At 37.4% G+C, this 23,853-nt stretch overlaps 1 protein-coding gene across 3 annotated transcripts in view; it reads left to right on the top strand.

The window, feature by feature from the left end:
* Window positions 1-23,853, top strand: part of CCDC33 (coiled-coil domain containing 33) — a 1,222,712-nt gene that overhangs the window by 1,114,661 nt on the left and 84,198 nt on the right. For all 3 annotated transcript variants that reach the window (XM_044077752.1, XM_044077755.1, XM_044077753.1), the window contains exon 14: window positions 11,112-11,254. In XM_044077752.1, coding sequence (XP_043933687.1) covers window positions 11,112-11,254 — 143 coding nt within the window. The remainder of the gene's footprint in view (window positions 1-11,111; window positions 11,255-23,853) is intronic.

Here is a 23,853-nt window from a genome sequence, read left to right as displayed (position 1 = left end):
TTTGTTTCCCATCCATAGATCTAAGTTGTGCTTGGCTATGGGCAGGGATGAACTTTGTTTTATGTGGATAGACAGTCTGTTCCAGAGCAGCTATATCCTCTGTGAGATATCTCTCTCCCTCCAAATAGTTCTGTTGATGTTGCAGTAGAGGTTTAAATCCTCAGACTAAGTATTTTTATAGCATTTGACTTGCTTATGGGCAATAAATCCATCAGTAATATAACGGAAGATACCTTACATGCCAGACACGAGTCACCTGGTAGCAGTTTCTAGGATAATGAGTATAGTGACAGGGCTTTTTTTCAGTCCTTGTAGGACATGCTGTTTAGGCCTTGTATCCTGTTAGTAAGGTATCAATGTGGGCAAATAACTGTAATATTATGTAACATACCACACACTGTCAGCATTTTGGTACACATGTCAGGGTCATACATAAGGGCACTGGATGTATCCAAACAGTGAAAACATGACTTCAGCAGCCCAAACACATGCTCTATAATATTTCTGGTTTGTGATACTGAATATTTGTACTCCTGGTCAGTTTTCCGGGGTTTTAGGATATGTCCAGCATCACCCACAAGATACCCTTATAAGAAATCATCCCTCACAGGGCATTGATAAAGGTGGCAAGCATGCCATATGTAGGAGTTGTGAAAATACTCACACTCACATTGTAATACTCAAGGTATCATCTACAGACCACCTGGCAGTTGATGGAGTGATGCCCTTTGCAGTTCACTTACCTCCTTCCTAGATCACCGGATGGAACCTTTATTTCAATGTGGTACAGACTATGGTCCCTATTACCTCAAGAAAATGGGTTATATATAGGAACAACATATGATTCCCCACATGCTGAAGCATGGCACTGAGGAAGTAATGGAGTATTCTCTAGACGGATGCCCAAGATACTCCCATTGTGTCCCCAGTAGGCATCTGAAAGGTCTATGTAGCTGATATACATATTGTTACACATAACTTGGTATTCATTGCAATAGATACGCCAAGACTCCCATGAGGCTGCAGACAAGGTGGACACCTTTCCACAATGTCTTGCATGGTGTTCCTGTCCTCACATTACCGGTCTGTTTGTCGGTGTCATTCACGTTTAGTGTGGTCAGATGATCCAGTGCATCAGGCAAAGCAGCTGCAGTAAGAGCTTCCTGCTGATACACATTTACAATGGCTGTGTTAACCCCAATCATATTTGTATGATATACTTTGTCTGAACATGGACATATGTCCGAGTTCAAATCTAAAGTGAGTGCAGCATCTCTGCATGGAATTTTGACATTGCTGAATCACCCTGCCATCTTGTTTCATTTCATTATCATACATGACACTTCATTATACAATCATTAGCATATGACATTGCGGACCACATTATTTCACCTCTCCATATCCTGTGGCTGGGTTTTCCGACTTGCACCCATCCTGAATATAGTTATATGCTTGTCAGGCAAATTCACTTAACATGGAATACCACACACAAAAAAAGAAATACAAAAAAAAACACAGTCACAATGGATGTGGTGTCAGTTTAGTGTCTCATCTGAAGGGCAGCACACTCAGGAGTGCAACATCCCCTTATGCTGCACTGCAGTATCAGCAGTCAATCTACCTTGGTCAAACACAGCCTTCAAGCAGTACCCTTGAAGGCTGTGTTTGGTCATTGTGCTAGAGACATTAAAACTTATTATTTTCATTGTGGCTGTGTTTTTTTTTAAATTCACTTAACATGATGCTGCAAAATTTTCTGAATCTGGCTGAAAATAAGCTATGCTATGATTTTATCTCTGATAGAGATTTGGCTCTGTTCTGTGTGAGAAGCCCTCAGAAATGTTTGGGATTATAGAAATCCATAAAGTAAGAAGTTGATCATTTGATTATCTTTGAAATTTTTTCATATTCCATCAATTTTTACATTTCTGTACTCCCAGTTTTCTAAATCATCAAGTTTGTCTAATAACCAGTTATTTTGCTTTAATAGAAATTCTGTTTGGGCTCCCTCTTCTCATGGTCTCCCTTGAAGCCCCCTGCTGTTGTACCATGTCTTTCAATTATTCACTTTGTTCGTTACTGTTTTCTTGGACACCATCCATATTTGACACCACTCAGTCATTTGTTAGAAAGTAATTCTTAAATGTTTAACAATTGTTTAACTTCTTTCTTCAATGAGGTTCCATTAGTAGTTGGTTTGATAAACCTTTCCTTAAGCACCAAGGAGTACAATTTGACAAGAAAATTTCACTGCTGATCCAATATATTTCCACAACGTACAATTATTTCATGGCAAAATAATTCTATTTATAATCCTCTCAAGACTGTTATCAAATGGCAGAGCAAGTTCTCCATGCTGCTTCTAATTAGCCAATTTGGTTCCACCAGTCATGGGTTGTATATTTTATACAGTGTTCAGAAAGATTACAGATTTACAGACTAAAGTTGAAGAAGACTGGGCTGATTCTACTGAGGCTGAAGTAAGTTAGATGACATATTTCTGCCAAAAAAGGTGACGTTAACAGTCTTTTATCATTGAGGTTAAAGCTAACTGCATCTGTCTTAAGTAGATAGGATTTCTAGGAGGTAGCATGGTATATTCCAAAATTTGCCCATTTACAAAATAGTGTCTAGTTTTACAATCTTTGTTGTTTAATAGATGCCACCTTAGTTAAACCACTAAGCACAAATGTAGAAACAAACAGTGCTCACATCACAGTGGTATATATATTTTTTGTAAGTTTTGATGTGTTCATGCACAGTGACTTTAGAGCAGTTGAAAACATGGCTTGAATGACTGCTACCGTCACTGAAGTAATATTGCATGAGATCAGTATTCCAGACACCAGTATTATACATAGCTCAAGTAAAAGCGTAAACATTTTTCTGTAAGTTGATTGTGCCACATAATAACTGCCTTCTTACACATTGTTATTCATTTGGTATACTGATGCATTATGTGCACTACACTGTTAATTTATGTGCTTCGGCAAATGCAACACTTTACAAAAAGGCATTTGGCCTAGTTCTTCAAAACCTTGTCTTAGACTGTTAGCAGTGATTTAGTTACTTCAGAATCTATTGGTCCCCTTTGTTTGAGAACCTCCAAATACTAGAGAAAAAATTAACATTACCTAAACTGTTAGGTGGCCTAGGAGTCCCAAATTTGGAAATGTATGCCAAAGTAGCCCTTGGTTGGCAGGTTCTCAGAGCCAGAAATACCTCCAGATCAATCTTGTTTTGGGTTGAATGAGAAGTTTCTTATTTACTTTTATCATCATCTAGGGTTAAAGATTCAAACATGATATGGTTTGTAGAATTGATGGTTTTCACAATTTTCTCCCCTTTTCCTAGAAATGGACCTATTAAAATGAAATAGGATTTGGTTTAATAAAAAGTTTCTCAAAGATGGGCAGATTCAAATGTAGACTGATTAGATTAAGGCCAATATCATTTTTATCAATGATTTATATGACAAGAGTTTTATACAACTAAATAATAAGGGCAATTTGCTAGTGACAATATCTACAGCTTTTAGTTTTCTTTTCTTTAGTGAAACCCATGGATAAGGGCATAAACAGTGAACATTTGGGTGTTTCACTGCATGAGATGATTTCAAAGTCTTTATTATCATCTCCCCATCATTTGAGAATGGCTAATCTTTATAAATGGGTTACCTACTCCTTGAGAACTTGTTTTTTAAACCTGACGGAAATGTAGGAAAAGTGGATGCATGTATAACCTATGGAAAACAAATGGATGGTGATGTTTAGGGGCTGTTGCCACCCTAACCTAGCTAACAACATCTCTTTTACTTTATATAAAATAATAATTATTATATATAATTAATATATTAATTAATATATTAATATATATAAAATATAAATAATAATTTATATTTTAATTTTTATTTCATTGTTTATTATATTTTATAGTAAGGGCATGTCTTAATATGATAGAAAGGCATTCTGAGATTAGCCCTTGGTCTGTTGTATATACATATGTAGCAAGCCTATGTTTTAGTTGGATAGAATGGTGTTCTGAGTAACCCTTCACCCTATATATCTATATTTGTCTTGTTATATAACCCTGCATGTTCATTTGGGGTGACACTCCTCCACCATGAGATGTAGGATTAGAACTGCCCCTTTGAGTTCAGCTACACTGATGTACAGGAATAGTTTTGATGTCCAAAGGAAGCATTATGGAGATGTCGTTTGAATAAATATTTTGCCATTGTTGTCCCATAAGGGTATATAGTTACACTACATTTCTATACCATAGATATATTTTATATCTGTTGCCTTGTGAATATGTGGTTATGTTTGTTTTATGATGTATATGCATGTGTATAGTATATTCCCTAAACATGGTGTGTAGTATATTACTATGTAAATTTAGTGGTAAATACAGCACTTTCTTATAGGTTCTTGTTAATTTTTCAGACACACAACATGTTCCATGTTTCATGTAAAATAAGTATTACTAGGATAGTAATGCTGAATTAATTGTGTATTTTGCAACATGGTTTATCCTAGTACATATGTAATAGTTTATAGTTCGTGTAAATATACAGATATTGCTTTTACTTCATTACTAGAGAATTAATATATGTGTGTATAGCGGTTTTGGTTTTACACTGATATATATATATTCCCTCATATATATTTTATATATTTTTATGTTTATTTACTGAAGTTTATATGTGGGACATAAAATTTTAGTAATGGAAAATATACATCTTTACAGGTCTTACGATGGTGTGTAGGATCAGTATGAAGAATGCATTTAAATGCTGGACCTATATTAAATTTTCTTAGGTCCCGTCTCTATGGTCTTGCTTTAGGACCGTGGGGACAACTTTTGGTCAGGAGGAACTTCCTACTAAGAATTCAGACATGTGACCTTATTAGCGAATAGGATGATGTTTAATTTGCAATGGCAAACAGTTTGTTGATGCTTCTTGTGCAGCTTTTTACCGATGCTGGAACTGTCTTAAATAACTTGCATTGTATAGATTTTCTTACAATTAAGGTAAGGGATTCTAGCTATGTTTATATGAGTCAAGAGACAAGGAACACCATGATAGTATTTTGATGAAAGAACTTTTAGTCTGTGAGGGACGTATTCTCATTTCTGAAAGCCATTTGCCAAGTTGTAATGCTTTTGTTCAAAGTATGCACTTTTGAATTATGAGCTTGTAAATGCATTTTTTATGTCTGAAGTCTGCAGCGTTTTGTTTAGTCAGAGGGTTTTGGTAATGCTTTGAAACATTTTGTGATGAGTGTGAGTGCTGCACTTTAGAAAATGCATTGGATTGAATTTAAACTGCATTTGAATGTAATGATGGCTTTAAATTGGTAAAAGGCAATTAAGCTTCATTTTAAATTAATGAGCCCGCCAAAAGTTGTTTAGTATAAGTATTTTGGAATCATTTTATGACATTGTATCTGATGAAGCATAGTTTAACTATGCGAAAGCGCTTATTCTCTGTTTCCAATAAATGAATTTTTTACATATTTTCATCGTGGATATTTTCAGTGTGTCAGGAGCTTGAGTTGGGACTACTCTGTAGAAGGATTTACTCGTGGTGACTGTTCTCACTTTTTGGACTTCATTACTTTATATAAAATGATACAGTCCTGGCAGCACTCCCCTACTAGGTTATGGTGGAGGAGGCAACTTTCACATGCGTCATATTGGGGATGTAATTTCAGTAATGCTGATTATCATATGATTTGGTCTTGTCCAGCCATTCAACATATACAGTGTCAGTTATGTCATTCTGTCTGTTAGGCATAATGGGCCAGCTTACTGGATATTAATTATGTTTTTTTGGGTTGCTTGTTTGGTATCTAAAGGGGTAAGGGATTGATTTCCCATAACATATAGATTCCTATTAAAATTGTGGTTGCTTCCATTCTAACCACTATCTTTATATTTTGGAATAAAAAGGGAGTTGATTTGAGCAAGGAAGTGATGATATAGTTGTATAAATATTTAAATTTATTTCAGAGGAAATTTGCAAAATGGATTTTTTTTCTGGACTATATTCTTTTATTGCATAGTGTAAATTACTCTTTCTTGCCGAATATTGTTAGGAAATGAAGCAATGTTATTCATTTTCTTTTCTTTATATCTCTAATGGTCTTTGGTATGTAGAAGATAATTTGTCTTCATTCATATTATCTTTATTTAATTGTTATTCTTTGTAATTGCTGATAATATGGTTTAATAAAATTTGATTGTGTTTAAAAATATACTAGAGAGAAATATGTGAGTGTTTTTAGGTTCAAGTGTTTCTTTTATAAACGATATAACCAGCCTGGAAATTATAAAATTTTGTTTAAACTGAAATGTAAAGTCATCAGTGAATATTTCAGTAGAAGATCTTTCTCCCCTTCTTAGGTTATGTTCCATGTTGACATTGCAAGTCCTGCCAGTACTTCCCTGAAACATTTACATGTAAGCTGCTGGTACCATTTTCCCAGTTGATTTATTATGTCCAGTGCAGATTAATGCTTGGTATTTATGGTCACTCAGAGTCTAGCTACTGCCAGATTCATATTCTGTGACATTGCTGCCCACATCACTGTAGCTTACACTGATTTTAGTTTATTCACTGGACTTGTGCATGTTTAGTGTGGATTGCAAATGACTGCTGTATAAGACCCAGATGGCATGTTCAATTAACAGCAAGTGTATCTGAGATATCAGGTGGGGAAAGGATGAACTTGAGTATCCAAAACCAGCTTTTTCATCCTGGGTTGAGGGAAGTTACTGTGCTCATGGCATTGATGACACTTAATGGTGACACAGGCAAGGACCTCTGTGCTGAGGTAAGGAAACAGAATGTGTATGGTGGGCGGGTGTCATGCCCCTTTACAGAACTAGATCTTGGTCAAATGGGGCCCTAGGCAGGGTAATGGATCATCCCCCAACCCACAACCATTCAGTGTTCCATTACATGGCTATCTCTCCCCATTTACTATAAACTCAGTTGAAATTTGTTGGTGTGCATGCAGTTTTCTTCTTCCATCTGCATTGAATTTAAAATTTTTATTTCAATTTTTTTAGCAAAAAACGTAATAATTTGCTAAACAAACAATGCAGTCTCACGATGAAAACAGACTTAGCATGAGCAACAGTAAATTTTTCTTTCCCTGTAACTGCATTGAAACCCACATTCATTCAAAATGTATCAGCCAGTGGTGGATTAAGTATACCTTTGGGCTGTTTTCAAACCATGGACCCTCTGCACACATTTTAGGATCATGCATTAATGCATGTGTTCTTGGATTCACCTTCCTGATTGCATTAAATTATATTCCTTGTTTAATACAGCAACCCTTTGAGTATATTGCATTTGTAGTCATGAACATTTTTCCAGAAATGCAGTGAAACAAAATGTATGAACCAATGACAAAACTACCAGCTTCAGACTATTTCAGCCATAATAGGCCTCAATCAGCTGTCATAATCCACCAATATCAGTCAATATGCACAATCTCTGAATATGTAAAAGTCATCTGAATAATGCCACATTAAAGTGAACTATTGCTAAAGCTGACATTGCTGCTGGCAAGCAACTTTGGATTTCAGTGCTTCATCTACAAATGTAGTGCCTGCTGCCCTTAAAGAATAAATTGCCTATGTTACATTAAAAAATAGTGTGCTGGTGATATGTAATAGGGAATTGCCAGCAAACTGACAACAGGCTCAAGGGATTTTTTTTTATGCAAAGGATTTTTTTTTTATAGGTGAAGCATGACCCCCCCCACCCCCACCCCCAGCCAATGCTAGATCCAGCTCCTCCTCTTCTCTCTAACCAGGGAGAGGAATAGTAAGTCTGCAAGCAACCTATGCAAGGGAAGAGTAGGCCACTCAACTGACCCACTCCCTGCCACCCATCTCTTGGGTCTATACAGCTTCATGGACAGAAATGCATGGGTTTTGAGGCTATAGGGGTCTCCTCATCCAGCCTGGGCATTGATACCAGGCTCTTACTTTTGCAGAAGGAATGTGCCAATTTAGACCATGGAATGAAGCCACTGGGCAGGGTTCTGTGGAGGCAGATAGGGAAAAACTGACAGTTGCAGTTGTTGAGGTAATTGTATTTATTTATTTATGTATTTATTTATTTATGTATTTAGAGCACTGATCCATCTTCAGGCTTAGTCTGACCAGAAATATGTTAAATACATACAGTTGTACACATATTCCTGTTTGTACTAGTACACATTTTGTAGATGCAAGACCAAAACAGCACACTATAATACAGCTGGTTAATGGTATTACATAAAATAAAAAGAAAGAAAGGAAAGTGAATAACTGTGGACAATAAGCTATAAATATTGGTCTCTGTAAGCAATGGTGGATAGTGACTTAGATGGATTTCATGTTTCAAGTGACTCCTTTATGGCACTAGCATTTTAATGCTGTTCTTTAAATAAGTAATTTTTTTAAGTGAGCTTTAAGTGTAGGGAAGGTGGGTATTTGTTTTAGACTTATAGGAAGAACTCCCGAGTTTAAATAGATGAGCTTGAAAAGGTATGGTGGTGCTGTCTGATTCTGGGAGTGTGGTGGTAAGGTAAGGAGGAGTGTAAAGAATGTCGACTATAGGTCAAAGTTCATATGGCAGAACAGTTATTGAAGGACCGGATGTATTCTATGTTCAGTAGTGTATAGGTAAGAGAGTTTAAAAAGGTTGCTCTTTCTGAGGCTGGTTGCCAATTTGATGTTTGAAGTACTAAACAATGATGCTTTCTTTTTGGAGCTAGTGTAATGAACCTGCATATATTGTAGGGGGTATAGTGCTGATATGTTCTTTTTTGAAGAGGCAGAGGTTAAAGGTAGGCCACATTTGAGTTGAGCAAGGAGCACCCCTTTGCTAATGATGGCCCATCTTTCTGGAGATAGAAAATGAAATATTTTCTTTTACCTGAATAGTTGAGACTTAAATTTATCTTTTATTATTTCTACATAGTCCAGGTAGTTAAGTTGATATTCAGCCAGCCAGATCTATAGGTATTTAAACTCTTTAGAAGTTTCCAAAGAAGTTTAATTGTTGAGACACATATTCCAGTTTTCTGGGATGAGGGTGAGTTTTTGTTAGATTCCAAAACTTCTTGCTTTCACTTTTTAGTGATGAAGGTCTTCCTCGAGCTGCATTGTGATTGCTTTATGTGAGGGGGGGGTTACACTTCCTCAAGCTGCATTGTGATTGTATTCTGTGAGGGGGGGGTTACACTTCCTCAAGCTGCATTGTGATTGTATTCTGTGAGGGGGGGGTTACACTTCCTCAAGCTACATTGTGATTGTATTCTGTGAGGGGTTTCACTTCCTCGAGCTGCATTGTGATTGTATTCTGTGAGGGGTGACACTTCCTTGAGCTGCATTGTGATTGTATTCTGTGAAGGGTTACACTTCCTCGAGCTGCATTGTGATTGTATTCTGTGAGGGGTTACACTTCCTCGAGCTGCATTGTGATTGTATTCTGTGAGAGGTTACACTTCCTCGAGCTGCATTGTGATTGTATTCTTTGAGGGGGTAACACTTCCTCGAGCTGCATTGTGATTGTATTCTTTGAGGGGGTTACACTTCCTCGAGCATCATTGTAATTGCATTCTCTGAGGGGTTACACTTCCTCGAGCTGCATTGTGATTGTATTCTGTGAGGGGGGGTTACACTTCCTCAGGCTGCATTGTGATTGTATTCTGGGAGGGGTTACACTTCTTCGGGCTGCATTGTGATTGTATTCTGTGAGGGGTTAAACTTCCTCGAGCGGCATTGTGATTGCATTCTGTGAGGGGGGGTTACACTTCCTCAAGCTGCATTGTGATTGTATTCTGTGAGGGGTTACACTTCTTTGGGCATTGTATTCTGTGAGGGGTTACACTTCCTCAAGCATCATTGTGATTGCATTCTCTGAGGGGGTTAAGCTTCCTCGAGCTGCAGTGTGATTGTGTTCTGTGAGGGGTTACACTTCCTCGAGCTGCATTGTGATTGTATTCTGTGAGGGGTGACACTTCCTCGAGCTGCATTGTGATTGTATTCTGTGAGGGGGGGGTTGCACTTCCTCAAGCTGCATTGTGATTGCATTCTCTGAGGGGTTACGTTTCCTCGAGCTGCATTGTGATTGTGTTCTGTGAGGGGTTACACTTCCTCGATCTGCATTGTGATTGCATTCTTTGAGGGGGTTACACTTCCTCGAGCTACATTGTGATTGCATTCTTTGAGGGGGTTACACTTCCTTGCGCTGCATTGTGATTGTATTCTGTGAGGGGTTACACTTCCTCAAGCTGCATTGTGATTGTATTCTTTGAGGGGGTTACACTTCCTCGAGCTGCATTATGATGGTATTCCGTGAGGGGTTTACACCTGCAGATCACAGTGTCATCAGCATACAGACCCATAGGAATGTGGGTTGTCAGATGGAAGTTTGTTGATAAATAATAAGAAAAGGATTGGTGACAGGATGTACTTTAATGAGGATGGTAGAGGGTGACTTGGAGTTACCTGTTTAAACTGTAAAGTACCTGCTTGTCCAAAAGTTCATAAAATGAAGGGAATACTTGGTTTCTGGTTCCAGACTGAGTGAGGAACTTACATAACAGCAGTAGTCCAGACAGCAATGTGCTGGCTCAGTAGAAAAGATCAGCTGTTACTGAAAGAAAACGTGACTGTATGGGTGGTAATCATGAAAGTTGTATGTATGTATGTGAGTAAATCAGCCCTTTCAGTAATCTGTCCAAGTGACATCTGTGGAATTGCAGGTTTCAGGTAGCAACATCACTCAAGACAGTGGACTTGGACAGAGTAACTGTTCACATACATAAAACCTCCTCATCATCTTGATTTCTTGGAATGAATGCATTCATGCCTTAGCATTTTAGATTAATTACCCTCATCAAGTAGTTGATACATTCTAGGTTTAAGCTATACACACTCATTTTTTTTTTTCTTCCCAGTCAGATATTTAGCAAATTGATCTTTGTACTTGCCATTAATAAATTAAAAGAAACAAAAATCATATTTTCTGTACAGCTATGTTTACTCAAGAAGTTGTTTATCTAAAATAATAGAATGAGATGTTTTCATGTTTTCAATAGCATCTGCAGATGCTGAACATAAATGGAATGAGATAAATTCAGCTCTTACCTCAGAGAACAGCCGGTTGCGAAATGAGCTAGAGAAACTACGTTCACAGCCACCCGTACCAATCATCCTGCAACAGGAGTCGCACCAAGTCCAGGTAAATCTGTGTCATGCATCTGTACAGAAGCACACACCCACACACACCATAATATGTGTATACTCAAGTACACACATGTATGCATAAGTAACCTAATTATCTGTAACTATATACAATTACATGTAATATGTAAATATGTAATATGTAACTATACGCATGCATAGATAGCATGACTCTCTGTGCTGTTTCAAACGATAAAAATGTTATTTTTGCCAAGTCTCTGTTAAGAGTACTGTGTGCAAGAGAGTCTTGTATTATGCTAGCTGTAAAAATGTATGCCCTTTACATGAGTAGAGAGGATATATAAAATAAATTCTTAGAAATGTTGCATGATAGTTTACCTAGTATAGTGTCTATACAGTATTCATGCAGAATAATGTAGCAGTACTAGAGGTTAACACCACATGGTCTGAATCCTACAAAGGAAGGCTTGAATAATATTTAATGAATAACTTAACTTTTAGAGCTGGTGGAATAGTGGAGACCTGAGATGCAGGTCCTGGTCAACTTTGGTAGGTAAGAGCCATAATGAGGACAGCAGCTATGCTGCCACAGACATCCTCCAAAAGGGTCTCACTGAGACAGATACCTGGTGTCAAAACCATGGCCTCAAGCTAAATGCCAAAAAGTACATGGTCATTTCCTTTGGAAAAAACAAAGTACCCACAAATTACCACATAGGTGGTAGCCCCCTAAATACGAAAGACAAAATAAGGGATCTGGAGACCCAAGTAGATAGTAATCTCTCCTTTGATAATCACATTGCCAAAGTGGTTAGAAAATCCTTCTATGTGGCCCACCTAATCACAAAAGGGTTTGCATCCAAATCAAAAGAGGTCAATGTGCCCCTCTACACATCACTCATCAGACCCATCATAGAGTACAATGCCCCATTTAGGATGTAACTTACAGGACACCTGCAACAGCTGGAAAGACCACAGAAGTACCTCACTAAGTGGATCACTGGCCTCAAACAGATGCCCTATGCAGCTCGACTGAAGAAATTCCAGCTGTACTCGGTTGAATACCACCTACTCAGAGGTGATCCCTGCCTGACATACAAGGCCATGTCCAACCCAGAATTGATGCGCATGCTCCACCTAAAGAAAACAATATCCCCTTGAGCCACACGCTCTTGGGATCTAAACCTCACCACAACAATAAATAGGATGTGCTGGAGGGATAGAGTCCTGTCCCAGAGACTTCCCATGCTCTGGAACAAGATTCCAATCTACATTAGGCAGAGGTCCTCACTAACACTCTTCAAGAGAAACCTTGACGAATGGATGGGAAACAGGAAGTTTACCCTGGAGATGACTTCAGTGGTTCAGCTGGACAGAGGCACAAGGAACTAATCTAAGGAGGTGGCAAAAGCCAACACATTCTGGCTAGGCTTATAAATGCCTTTGGGCAGATAGCCTAGTACCTACCTATGAACCTATGAACCTATAAGCCAAATATACATCACCCTCCCACTGCTCCCTTGAAGTTCAGTTCCCTGAACAGCATTACTGGTACATGGTGCATGCACATACTATCTCCCACTTCCTGTTATCACATTCTTGGCATACACTATGCACGCACACACACACACACACACACACACACACACACACACACACACACACACACACACACACACACACACACACACATACACACGTGCACTGATCATCCCCATTGCAATTCATTTCCTGGCATAATGTGTTTAAAAGTAAGTCCTGCCCCCCCCCCCCACCTCCTCCCCTTTGCTATCATGCCTCTAGCACCACAGTTTATACTCTCTTACCTCCCACATGCTGCTGTGTTCCCAGTAACACATTTTTAATGAACCTACCATCCTACCTAGCAGTTTCATAATTTTGACTTAGCAGAAATGCATCTCCTCCCATACCAATTCCATAGGCCCCATTATTTTAGTATTTATTTCACGTCAGGGAGTTCATTTCCACCCCTATTGTTTTTATCAGGACTCAGGAATGCAGGAGTCCCAGATTAACACCCTCCCACTTCCTCTGTCCTGTTGCCACTATAAAGATACTCTGGATTCTTTTCCTTAAATAAATTGCAGCCTTGTAACAAGGGACTTGACTACTTTTTATAGGACACTGAGTATACATTTTATTGCAGATAGCCAACTTATTCAGTCCACTGGCCTTAATATTGATATGTCAGTATTTTGTTATTTTTTCGGCCTTTACAACCCCAGTTAACTAAAGCACAGTCTGTAAAATACTAACTGCACAAAACACATCTCTTTTACTATTAGGGCAGTCATGATCAGGGACATTATCAATTCAATATACACCCAACCACACGCACGCTCATACTCAGTCTAAAGCTGCTTTTATATTGTTCCTGATAGTCCCTGATTTCTCATAACAGAACACTGTGACATGGACATTACTGCCGTTACCATGCATTCTTGTTTTTTTTTAACCTAAACATCTATTTTACGTGGATTTCATGTTAAAACCTAGTAAAAATACATGATATAAAATTTTGTTTTTATTTACTGGATTTAACCTTTCTTGCTCATCTCCTTGTATTATGATTTATTTTCATGTTAAGTGTCAAACTAGATAAAGTGATGTATATACATGTACATGCACACAAACACACAGATTATACACACATTGACACAGCATCTCTGAGGTTTTATGTTTCAGAATGAGAATTCAAACAGATTTTTTTTCAAACTGGTAATTTTGTGAAGGACTGTTATTAGCCAAGGAGAAGGAAATCATGTATTCTCTTACCCCTTTGGCACAAATGGACATTAAAGCACTGAATCTAAATCACTGTTTTATTAAAATCAGTTGAAGGTGGTGCTCCGGTAGCGTTGTTGCCTCACAGTTAGACGTTGCCCGTTCAATTCTCAGTTAGAGCGTCTTCTGTGCAGCGACATGCGTGAATAGGCGTTCCTTCGTTGAAGGTTGTGCGTTAGGCCTGGCAAGCCAGCACATAAAACTCTACTGCCAATCATTAGAGGACTGGAGTTCCACTGTAGCGATCCCTAACCGGGAAAAGCCAAAAGACACAAAATTTACTTCGCTGGTGGTACTGCGGTAGCGTTGTCACCTCACAGTTAGACGTTGCCTGTTCGATTCTCAGTTAGAGTGTCTTCTGTGTGGCAACATGTGTGAATGGGCGTTTCTTCGTTGAAGGTTGTGCGTTAGGCCCAGCAAGCCAGTACATAAAAATCTACTGCTAATTATTAGCGGACCGGAGTTCCACTGTGGCGACCCCTAACCGGGAAAAGCCGAAAGACACAAACAAAGTTGAAGGGCTCCTGATTGTCTGGAAGTTTTAGTACAATCTATGTTTGCCCAATAAAAATTATCACATCACCTCTGTGTTTCAGTGTATTCATAATTTCTGTGGTTCTTTAATAATTTATTTTGCATCACTTGCATGTTTAACAGTAATACAAATCCAGTGAATACCACTCCATGTTTTACCATTAAATGCAGTAGCATCAATTGGTTTCATCATACAGAAGGTTATTGTCAAACTTTACAAAGGAAGTTTCCAAAATTGTTTTAAATAACAAGTTCTAGGGAAATCACTGAAAACAAGTCATATAATTTTAGAATTTTTAGATTGAGTATGCTTCACTTTTCTGATTAAATATAATTCTTATAACTGGTGCTGTCATATTGGTAAAAAGTGCTGTCATAAGGTTACATGATTTGTGTTGAATTTCCTAGAAAGCCCAAAATCCATACAATGCATTACTTGGGCATTCTCATAACAACCATGTTAGAATCTAACCATTGCAGACAGCATTAAGCTCCTGAATGCTTATTTAAAAATATGAATTCTTCTCGAAGGAACACAAACCTTTCATGATATATATATATATATATATATATATTATATTGAATTTGCAAATTACACAAAAGGTGTCAAATTGTGGAACACTGAAAAAATTGTTATGCAAGCAAGCATCAACATACATTGAGGTGAGGGTTATGTCTGATAACAGCACACCCAGATGCATTCTATAGCTCGCACCAACAGCCTTCTGTATCTGCATATACTCTTATTAGAGTGTGTGTTAATGTGCTTATAAAATGAGCCTCCTTAAAAATAGATAAATACAAGTTAATCTATAATCAAAAGAAAAAATATCAGTTATAAGTAAAAAGAGAAAAATAGTCCCTCTGATTAGACTACAACATCCGCCTGAGGTATACATAAATATGATTGTTTGTACAGTTGTCAGGTAGGGACAACACTTTATGGCTTCAGAAGTGCATTAAATATTATTTTCAACTCCCATGATATGGTATAGCTAGTCATCATGCCAAAACAGATAATCAGTAGGAGAGATGCTTTACTTCTACATTTGCAGCTCATTTTGTATTTCCCTTAAGATTAGAGGGAATATCAGTCATTTCTTTCTTTCTTTATATATTTATTTGTTTCTGTTTATTTATATGTTTACTTTGTTGATTGCATAGCTAGCATATGAACACACATGCACACAAAAATATACTTGTTTGTTTAAAGTTGAGGTGGTAGCACCATTTTATAACTGTAGGAATGTAGAAAATATCACATTTAGCTGCCATTACATAATATAACGGCCTCACTGAGACAGATGCCTGGTATCAAAGCCATGGCCTCAAGCTCAATGCCAAAAAGTGCATTGTTATTCCTTTTGGTAAAAACTCTGTACCCATGAGCTACAACATAGGCGGTAGTCTACTTAACATCGAAAGTGTGATAAGAGACCTTGGGACACAGGTGGACGGTAGTCTCCTTTGATAATCACATCGCCACAGTAGTCAGGAAATCATTCTACGTGGCACACCTCATCACAAAAGGTTTCTCATCCAGGAAAAAATTGGTCATTGTTCCCCTCTACTCATCACTCATATTATAGAGTACAACGCCGTTTTTAGTATGTGTCTCACAAGACATCTACAACAACTGGAAAGGCCACAGAAATACCTCACAAAGAGGATTACTGGCCTCAAACAGATGCCCTACGCAGACCATGTCAAAAAACTCCAGCTTTACTTTGTCACACATTGCCTACTCAGAGGCGATCTCTGCCTAACATACAAAGCTATGTCAAACCCAGAGCTGTTGGACATGCTCCACGTAAATAAATCCCAATACCTCCGAGCTACACGCTCTAGGGATCTAAACCTTGTCACCACAATAAACAAAACATGCTGGAGGGATAGATTCCTGTCCCAGAGACTTCCCATACTCTGGAACAAACTACCTATCTATATCAAACAAAGCTCCTCATCAGCACTCTTCAAGAAAAATCTTGATGATTGGATGAGAGATAGGAAATTCACCCCGGGGATCACTTCTGTGGCTCTGCTTGACAGGGGCACAGGAAAATAATTTTCTTGGGTGGCAAAAGCCAGGGTACCGTTTGGCTAGGCTTATATAGGCCCTAGGGCCAATAGCCCATACCTACTATGAACCTATGAACCTATAATAAGTTATCCTGTTGAACACCCAACAGCAAAGAAAATGTCTCACCTGCATATACAAGTTTGTATTTTATTGCTGCATTTTTAGCTTTTCCATCTTCCTTTAGAAATGAATGTTAATGTGAGACTGTATATAACAAATTACTTATTTGTTTACTGTTTATTTTTGATTGTCGAGCAAATCCCACTGACTGAGCCTGTGTTCCTTATGTATGGGTCACCTGAGGTGGTATTTATACTGACCAGAGGAAATTTGTCCAGAACACAAGGGGCGATTCCTGGAGTCTTCTTAGGTGCTGTCATGGCATCATTAGTATGCTCCTAAACTGACACAAACTTGGGCATTAGTTCCTTTTTGTATAACACCTTATTTGATGGGCAAAGCCCTAGGAATGTATACCCCTAATTCTGCTGCACTACATTGGCAGTATTAGTTTGATTGTGCAAGTGCCTGCTCCAGGGATAGAACTCATAGCCCTCTGATGTTGTAGGCAATCAAAGGTAAATATGATAACTGCTAAGTATTAAATATGGTGAAGGCATCTGACTGATATAGCAAAGTTTGTTTGCTATTGTGCTTCAGCAGTGTGGGTGTATGACATGGTTTAAGGGCTACATTACTGAACAGGAGGTATAAGTCATGCAAGTGTGAGAACATTCTGTTAGCAAGGGATCTGTAGAATGAATAACAGTAAACCGTGATTTGTAGCTAGTCTTGCATGTGCAAAATTTATTTATTTTATTTTACATTTCATTGACTGGGTAGATCCTGCTGCAAAATCCATTTTCAGAAGGGACCCATAAAATAAATTAAAACATATAGAAAATATAATATGATAAAATAAAAAGTTGCAGTATGATGACATTAAAAAATATAGCCGTGGTTAATAATTATATACCAAAAAAATAAAATGAGTATGAAAACGTTAAAGAGAATACAGTTGGGTCCCTACTGGTAACCATGGTAATTATAAACCCACCAGTCTGATGAATCTCATTTGCAAAGTTGTGGAATATGTTATAACTGGCCTGATAAACTATGATATTAAAAATCTCATCAGACTAGAACTGCTGCAGTTTGTTTTTGTTAAAGTTAGGTCCAATGAATTTGGATATCTTCTTTGAGAAGGTAAAGTAAGCGATTAACAGCCATTATGGTGGCCACGTGGCATACCTTCTCCTGGACAAGGCATGTGACACCATTAGGAATCTTAATGCTCATGAAATAGATTTCTGTGTGGTAAGATGAATAGCAAATTGGTTAAAAGACAGAATGCCCACAGTGAAGCTGGCAGGTATCTCATCAGAAACATGAAGGTGACTAGTGGTGTCCCACAGGGCTCACGGTTGGGGCCCTTCCTGTTCAGCATTTATTTATGTATTTATTTATTTATTTATTTATTTATTTATTTATTTATGCCCTTCAGACCATGGACCAAGGCCTTGGGCTAACAAAATTTGTAAACTGCAGTCATTGTCAAATCCCCCCCTGATGCTCAAACACTACAGCAAGAACTTGCATTTGTAAATATTTGGTTTTCTAAAAGTGAGCGAAAATTAAATGCAAACAAGTATAACATTCTGACATTTAGTAGGCAGCCCCTATGGTCATCATACAGCACAGACAATACCTCACTTCAAAATGTGAATGTTGTTATGGACCTTGGCACATAGATTGATAATTCCCTTTGTTTTGATCATCGTGTGATGGCAGTAGTCAGGAAGTACAACTAATTGCCATGGGGCTTTCATTCAGATCTGAATAAATCATTGTTCCTTTATACTCAGCATTGATGATGCCTGTTATTGAATACAATGCCGCCTTCAGGATGTACCTCACTATACATATCAAACAACTGGAAAAATCTCCAGTGGTTCCTAATTAAGCTGATTGCAGGCCTAAAAAACCTAACCTACCAGGAAATACTGGAGAGTATGAAGAGAGAGATTCATTACACAGTACCTCCCCTGACTTCTAGAGCAGACTTCCCCTGCAAATTTTGCAATGCAATACATTATTGTCCTTGAAATGAGACCTGGATGATTGGACAGGTACTCTCAAGGTCAACCTGGGTTTGACTGGCACTCCCCTCCTTGAGACAGGGGTGCAGTCTAAGGGTGGATACTGGCAAGACATGACTCAGTAGCCTTGTATATCTTGTGTTCCTAATAAGTATATAACAAGAAAAACAAAAGTTACAGTATGATAATATTTAAGAAAATTAATCTGGAGTTATGTATTTAACATATTACATATAATGTCAATGTGCATAACTTAAAGATTGTGGACTATGGAGGCTAAGTGTGATGTTAAGTGAAGAAGAGCTGTCTGAGTAGGTATATACTGGGAATGTGCATTATAGCCATTGCCACTTTAAACTTATTGTATAAGATTGCCATTTTAACAAGGATTGTATCCCAAAATGCATTGACTCTAGTGACTAGTGCTAGCATATTCATGATGACAGAGCCTGGAATTTCATTTTACTGAGCTGCCATTTTGTACTGAGTAAAATTTACCTGTTTAACTAAAATGCTGGTGAGTCCTGGCATTGATGACACTACTAATCAACATTACTAGGTAACCGAAAGTGCGCAGTATTTAACCTTCCTGTCAGAAAACCATATCAACAAACTTGTTCATGTCTGCCAAGCTCAGAGTAAGCCATTTTACCTCATAAAGTGGTAGTTTTAATTATTATAATTAGTTCTGTCCAACAAACCATCATTTTTGTCAAAACTGGAATTTTTTTTTTTAATGCCAATGCTTAACCTACCTGAGCCATTGTATTGCACAAATCCATTTAGCTGGCCTGCCTGAAGGCAGAAGTTTACATTCTTTATAGTAGTGTCCAAGTTAAAGAGTCAGAAGAAATCCACATAAATATTTTGTTGTGTGCTATGGGAGGATAAGTGGAGACCATATACAGTTCTTTTTACTCTTACTGTCAGACTGTTACATATGAGACAGTAATCATTAAGCTGCATGAACATTTTGTACTCAAAAGAAATATTAAACATGAGAGTATGCTTTAACGGATGTGTACTAGCCAAAGGTTTGGAAGCTTTGGTAATAGCCTGTGTGAACTAATTGAAAATTGTCTATTGATTAACATTTTTGAAAAGCCATCTATCTGTAAAATGATTTCCTTGTATGTGTCTTATTAGGGATTTAAACAGTGGAATAAAAATATCATGATCTCCTGACCTGATATAGTTTAATGCACAATAACTTCTAGTACTAGATTACAAACACAGCCTGTTCCTGAGAATCGAACATGGGTATTCATTAGCACACCTCTCGACTGTCCAGAATTTTGAAGAATGTCCATATTTTTGCTCATATTTCTGCTCTGTTTCTCAAAAAAAATGTTTGCATTTCTGGCAACTCATTGCTGATAAAAATCACAATATAATGATCGACATTAGAGTTGCAGATACATGCTAAGGCAACACCTCTTATTATGTAAAAGCAATTTTTAAATGTATCCCTATTGTAGAGCCTTTGTCCAATGAAGCAATAATTTGCATTCTGTTTTTCTTTTTATCATTCCTTAAAATGTAATCCACAACAGCCTATTTACTAAGTTCCCGGCTCATTTCCATAACTTATTTGCTCACTTAATTTGCCCCAGTCGTCCCAGCTCACCTTTCACCCACTCCCCAGGTCCACTAAAATCACATACTTTTATGTATTTATTCAGTCTTTTTCATCCCTGACCTGCCAAAAAGCACAGGAAAACAGAAAGAAGCAGATCTGTATCTGGCTACTAATGTTACATAAATAGAAAAAACTTGTATAAGTCTTAAATATGTAAAGTATTATGGGAGTTTATGCAACATCAGTTACAGGCCAGCAGAAAAATGGACTTGAGTATTTAATGTGTGTGTTCCTGTATATAAAATTTCAATAAAATATTATAAAAAAATGAAAAATATACTGGAATAATTATTTTAACAGTCATTTACAGAGTGAAGGTGCAGTGGATTCAGTATGTTAAATGGGTAATCAGTCTGCAGCTTTTCAACTCTATTCAGTGCTAAGACATTTATATTAATATAAATATGTACATTACTGCAGAGTCAGTCATCTATTTTCTTTATAACATTAACATCTGAATCTTACAAATAAGTGTTCCTGTACTCTGGATTTGAATGCAGCTTAGTTTGGCTCATTCCTGATATGATGATTCAATGAATCTATTTAAAAGATCACTTTACCAAAGGCAGGCCTTTTCACTGTTGAGTCCCCTTGGTTTTGTACCTTTGATAATTAGAAATGAGTTATGGTATCCAATTTAAATATTTAATGTGGGTGGAACTCCTGAAGTAATACTGTGAATCTTACAATAAGCATTGGTAAAGTGAAAGCCAGTTAGCAAATCCAAATCCATAAGTATTCCAGTGTTGACATATTCCCGTAGAGTGATTATTCCCTCACTGTGTTCTCAGTTCCCATAACTTCCATTTGACCTCTGTCTGCATCCTTAACATTCTTACTGCTTACCCTTACTATAAACCACACAGCGTAATGATCGCTGTTGGCTAGTGGTACAGTCACCAAGATATTCAAGGCCCCCTCTGGCATTATTAGGTCTACACCCACACTTTTATCCTTTTTGTTATAGTTCTGTATCAGTTGGCCGAATTCCTTTTGATCCAAGACTGCAATCAGTTTCTGCTCTTTCTCTTTAAAGGAGCTTGGCATTCCCTACCCAGCATTCCACTGGTGGATTCTGATTTAACATACAAATTATCCCCGTCCTCTTACCACATTTCTTTATTCTTTGATCCATTTTCAAATCCACCTCCCTTGATATGGCCAGTAGTGTGTACTGATGCAACATTACTCCCATTTCTTCTACCTTAACTGCCAAGATAACGTATCCTAAGTTCTATCCCTGCTTTTACCTTTACACATCCAGGGGGTGATGTTTCTACTGCAAAACCTCACACCTAATACTGTAATTCATGTAAACTAATGAGCCATTTCCTTTACTCCTTTGTCTTTGTCTTTCATTTCTGAGCAGCCTATATTCAGGCCTTTTCATTTCCCATCTTGTCTTGTAAATGGTAAGTACAAACGTATAACACTGAGACAGGACCTGCAAACAACCTCGAACCAACACGTGTAGCAGTCACGAAAAAGACCCTTCGCCACCAGGAAAACCAGTCCAGGAACGTTTATTGAATAACACAGTTAACACAAGCATAAAAAGCTTAAAGCCAAAGGCATGTAACACGTGAACGCCTTAATCCATAAAACATAAGACACCATGCGTTTTCGTCAACTTCTTGACTTCATCAGACAACCAGTACATCAATTAAGCTTCATTTATATACCCAACATCACCAATTAATTAATTAAGAAATTCAAAAGTTTAAAGGTAACTCATAGTTCAAAATAGGTGAACATTCGATGTGGACACAGAGATCTCATTTAAAAACCACAAAACACTTGTTCATAAAATATTTGGCTACCAATAAATATTCTTGAAAGATTTTTTACGTATTCCTAAAAAATTCTCAAAAGGTTGTTAAGAAAAACTTGTAAACATTTATATATATCCTCTTTCAATTGTTACTATATCCTGCCAGATGTAAAATCAGTTCAACTACAAAAATATTATAAATATTATATAAAAATAATGCATAAATATTAAATATTAAATAATTGTTCTTATATAATGAACTTTAAAAGAGTGTGATAATGTTAAAATGTTAAAATTAATATTAATTCATTCCTCATAATTCATTAGTTCAAGCCCGTATCCAGTGCTATGAAGCCCTCTTGTGGTCATTTAGGGTTATTATCACTAAGTACAATTTCTTCCTACAACTTAGCAGCTCTTAATTTAAGTAGTGGCAATATAGATATATTATCATTAAGCCCTGGAAATTTATCCGCATTTAGGGCCACTTGCCACCACAGTTCCCTATATTCAATTCTAGTTTCCCACGGGCCCCCTCGAACATCCTGTTGAATACTTTCTATTACTAGGAATTTGAATTTATATTCCTTACATGTTTTACTGTGCTTATATAGAGTGTTACTTTCCTTCTTTATAGATATTTCATAGATGTGCTCATAAATTCTTTTCCTTAGAGCTCTTTCAGATTTCCCAACATAAAAGGACCCGCATTTTTCACAAAAAGCAAGATACACTATCCCTTTAGTGTCACAATTAAAATATTCCTGGCTAATTATCATTTTATTTCTGCTTGCTATAAAATATCTATCATTTATAACATAGCAGCACTGCCTATAATGCCCACATTTATAAGTGCCCTTTCTGGTCATTTTGCAGGCAGTTTGGAATTTATTACTCTCAAGTATATTACCAAGGTTCCTAGCATTCCTGTAAATCACTTTTTTAGGAACACTAGAAATACCTTCTATATCAGTAAGGGATAGGAACTTGTCCCATTCCCTAAAAAATATCTTGCTGATTCCACTATTTATTCTGTTGTATTCAAGGACTAAGGCCTGGGAAAGGTCATAACCATCGTTTGTATTCCTAATCACTAACTCCGTCTCTATATTGGAATCTATAATCCTACTACCATTGCAACCCTTGTAAATAGGGGCAAACCTACCCCTCCTTCCTTCTTCCACTTCTCTTCTTATTTGTTGTACAAAATCATTGGGGTAGCCCCTCTCTTCAAACATTCTCTCTAAAAATTCACATTCCTTATGAAAATCCTGATCTAAACTAGTCATGCGACTACCCCTGACAAACTGCCCCTTGACAATACTTTTTTTGCAATGCTTGGGGTGCGCACTTTGCAAATGCAAAAAGGAGTTGCAATAGGTAGGCTTTCGATAGACTCTAGTTTCGTACTGCATTTCTCCTTTATAAAACTCTATATCAAGATATATCAAACTACGGTCAGAAATATTGTGTGTGAATCTCAAGAAACTAGTAGTAAGGTTAATATATGTTAAGAACTCCTCCAGTCTATCTCTCCCAGCTGTCCAAGGTATTACTATGTCGTCCAAGAACCTCCTGTACAACATCCAACAATTTTTATATTGGGAATCAATTACATATTTCTCCTCCCAGTATGCTAAGACAAGATTAGCGTAAGTGGGGGCACAAGCTGCCCCCATAGCAACTCCTTTTATCTGCTGGAAGAACT

The sequence above is a fragment of the Protopterus annectens genome, chromosome 7.part0 (genome assembly GCF_019279795.1).
Source record: "Protopterus annectens isolate FY-2018-M chromosome 7.part0, PAN1.0, whole genome shotgun sequence".
NCBI lineage: Eukaryota > Metazoa > Chordata > Ceratodontiformes > Protopteridae > Protopterus > Protopterus annectens.
This window is presented reverse-complemented; position numbering and strand designations above follow the sequence as displayed.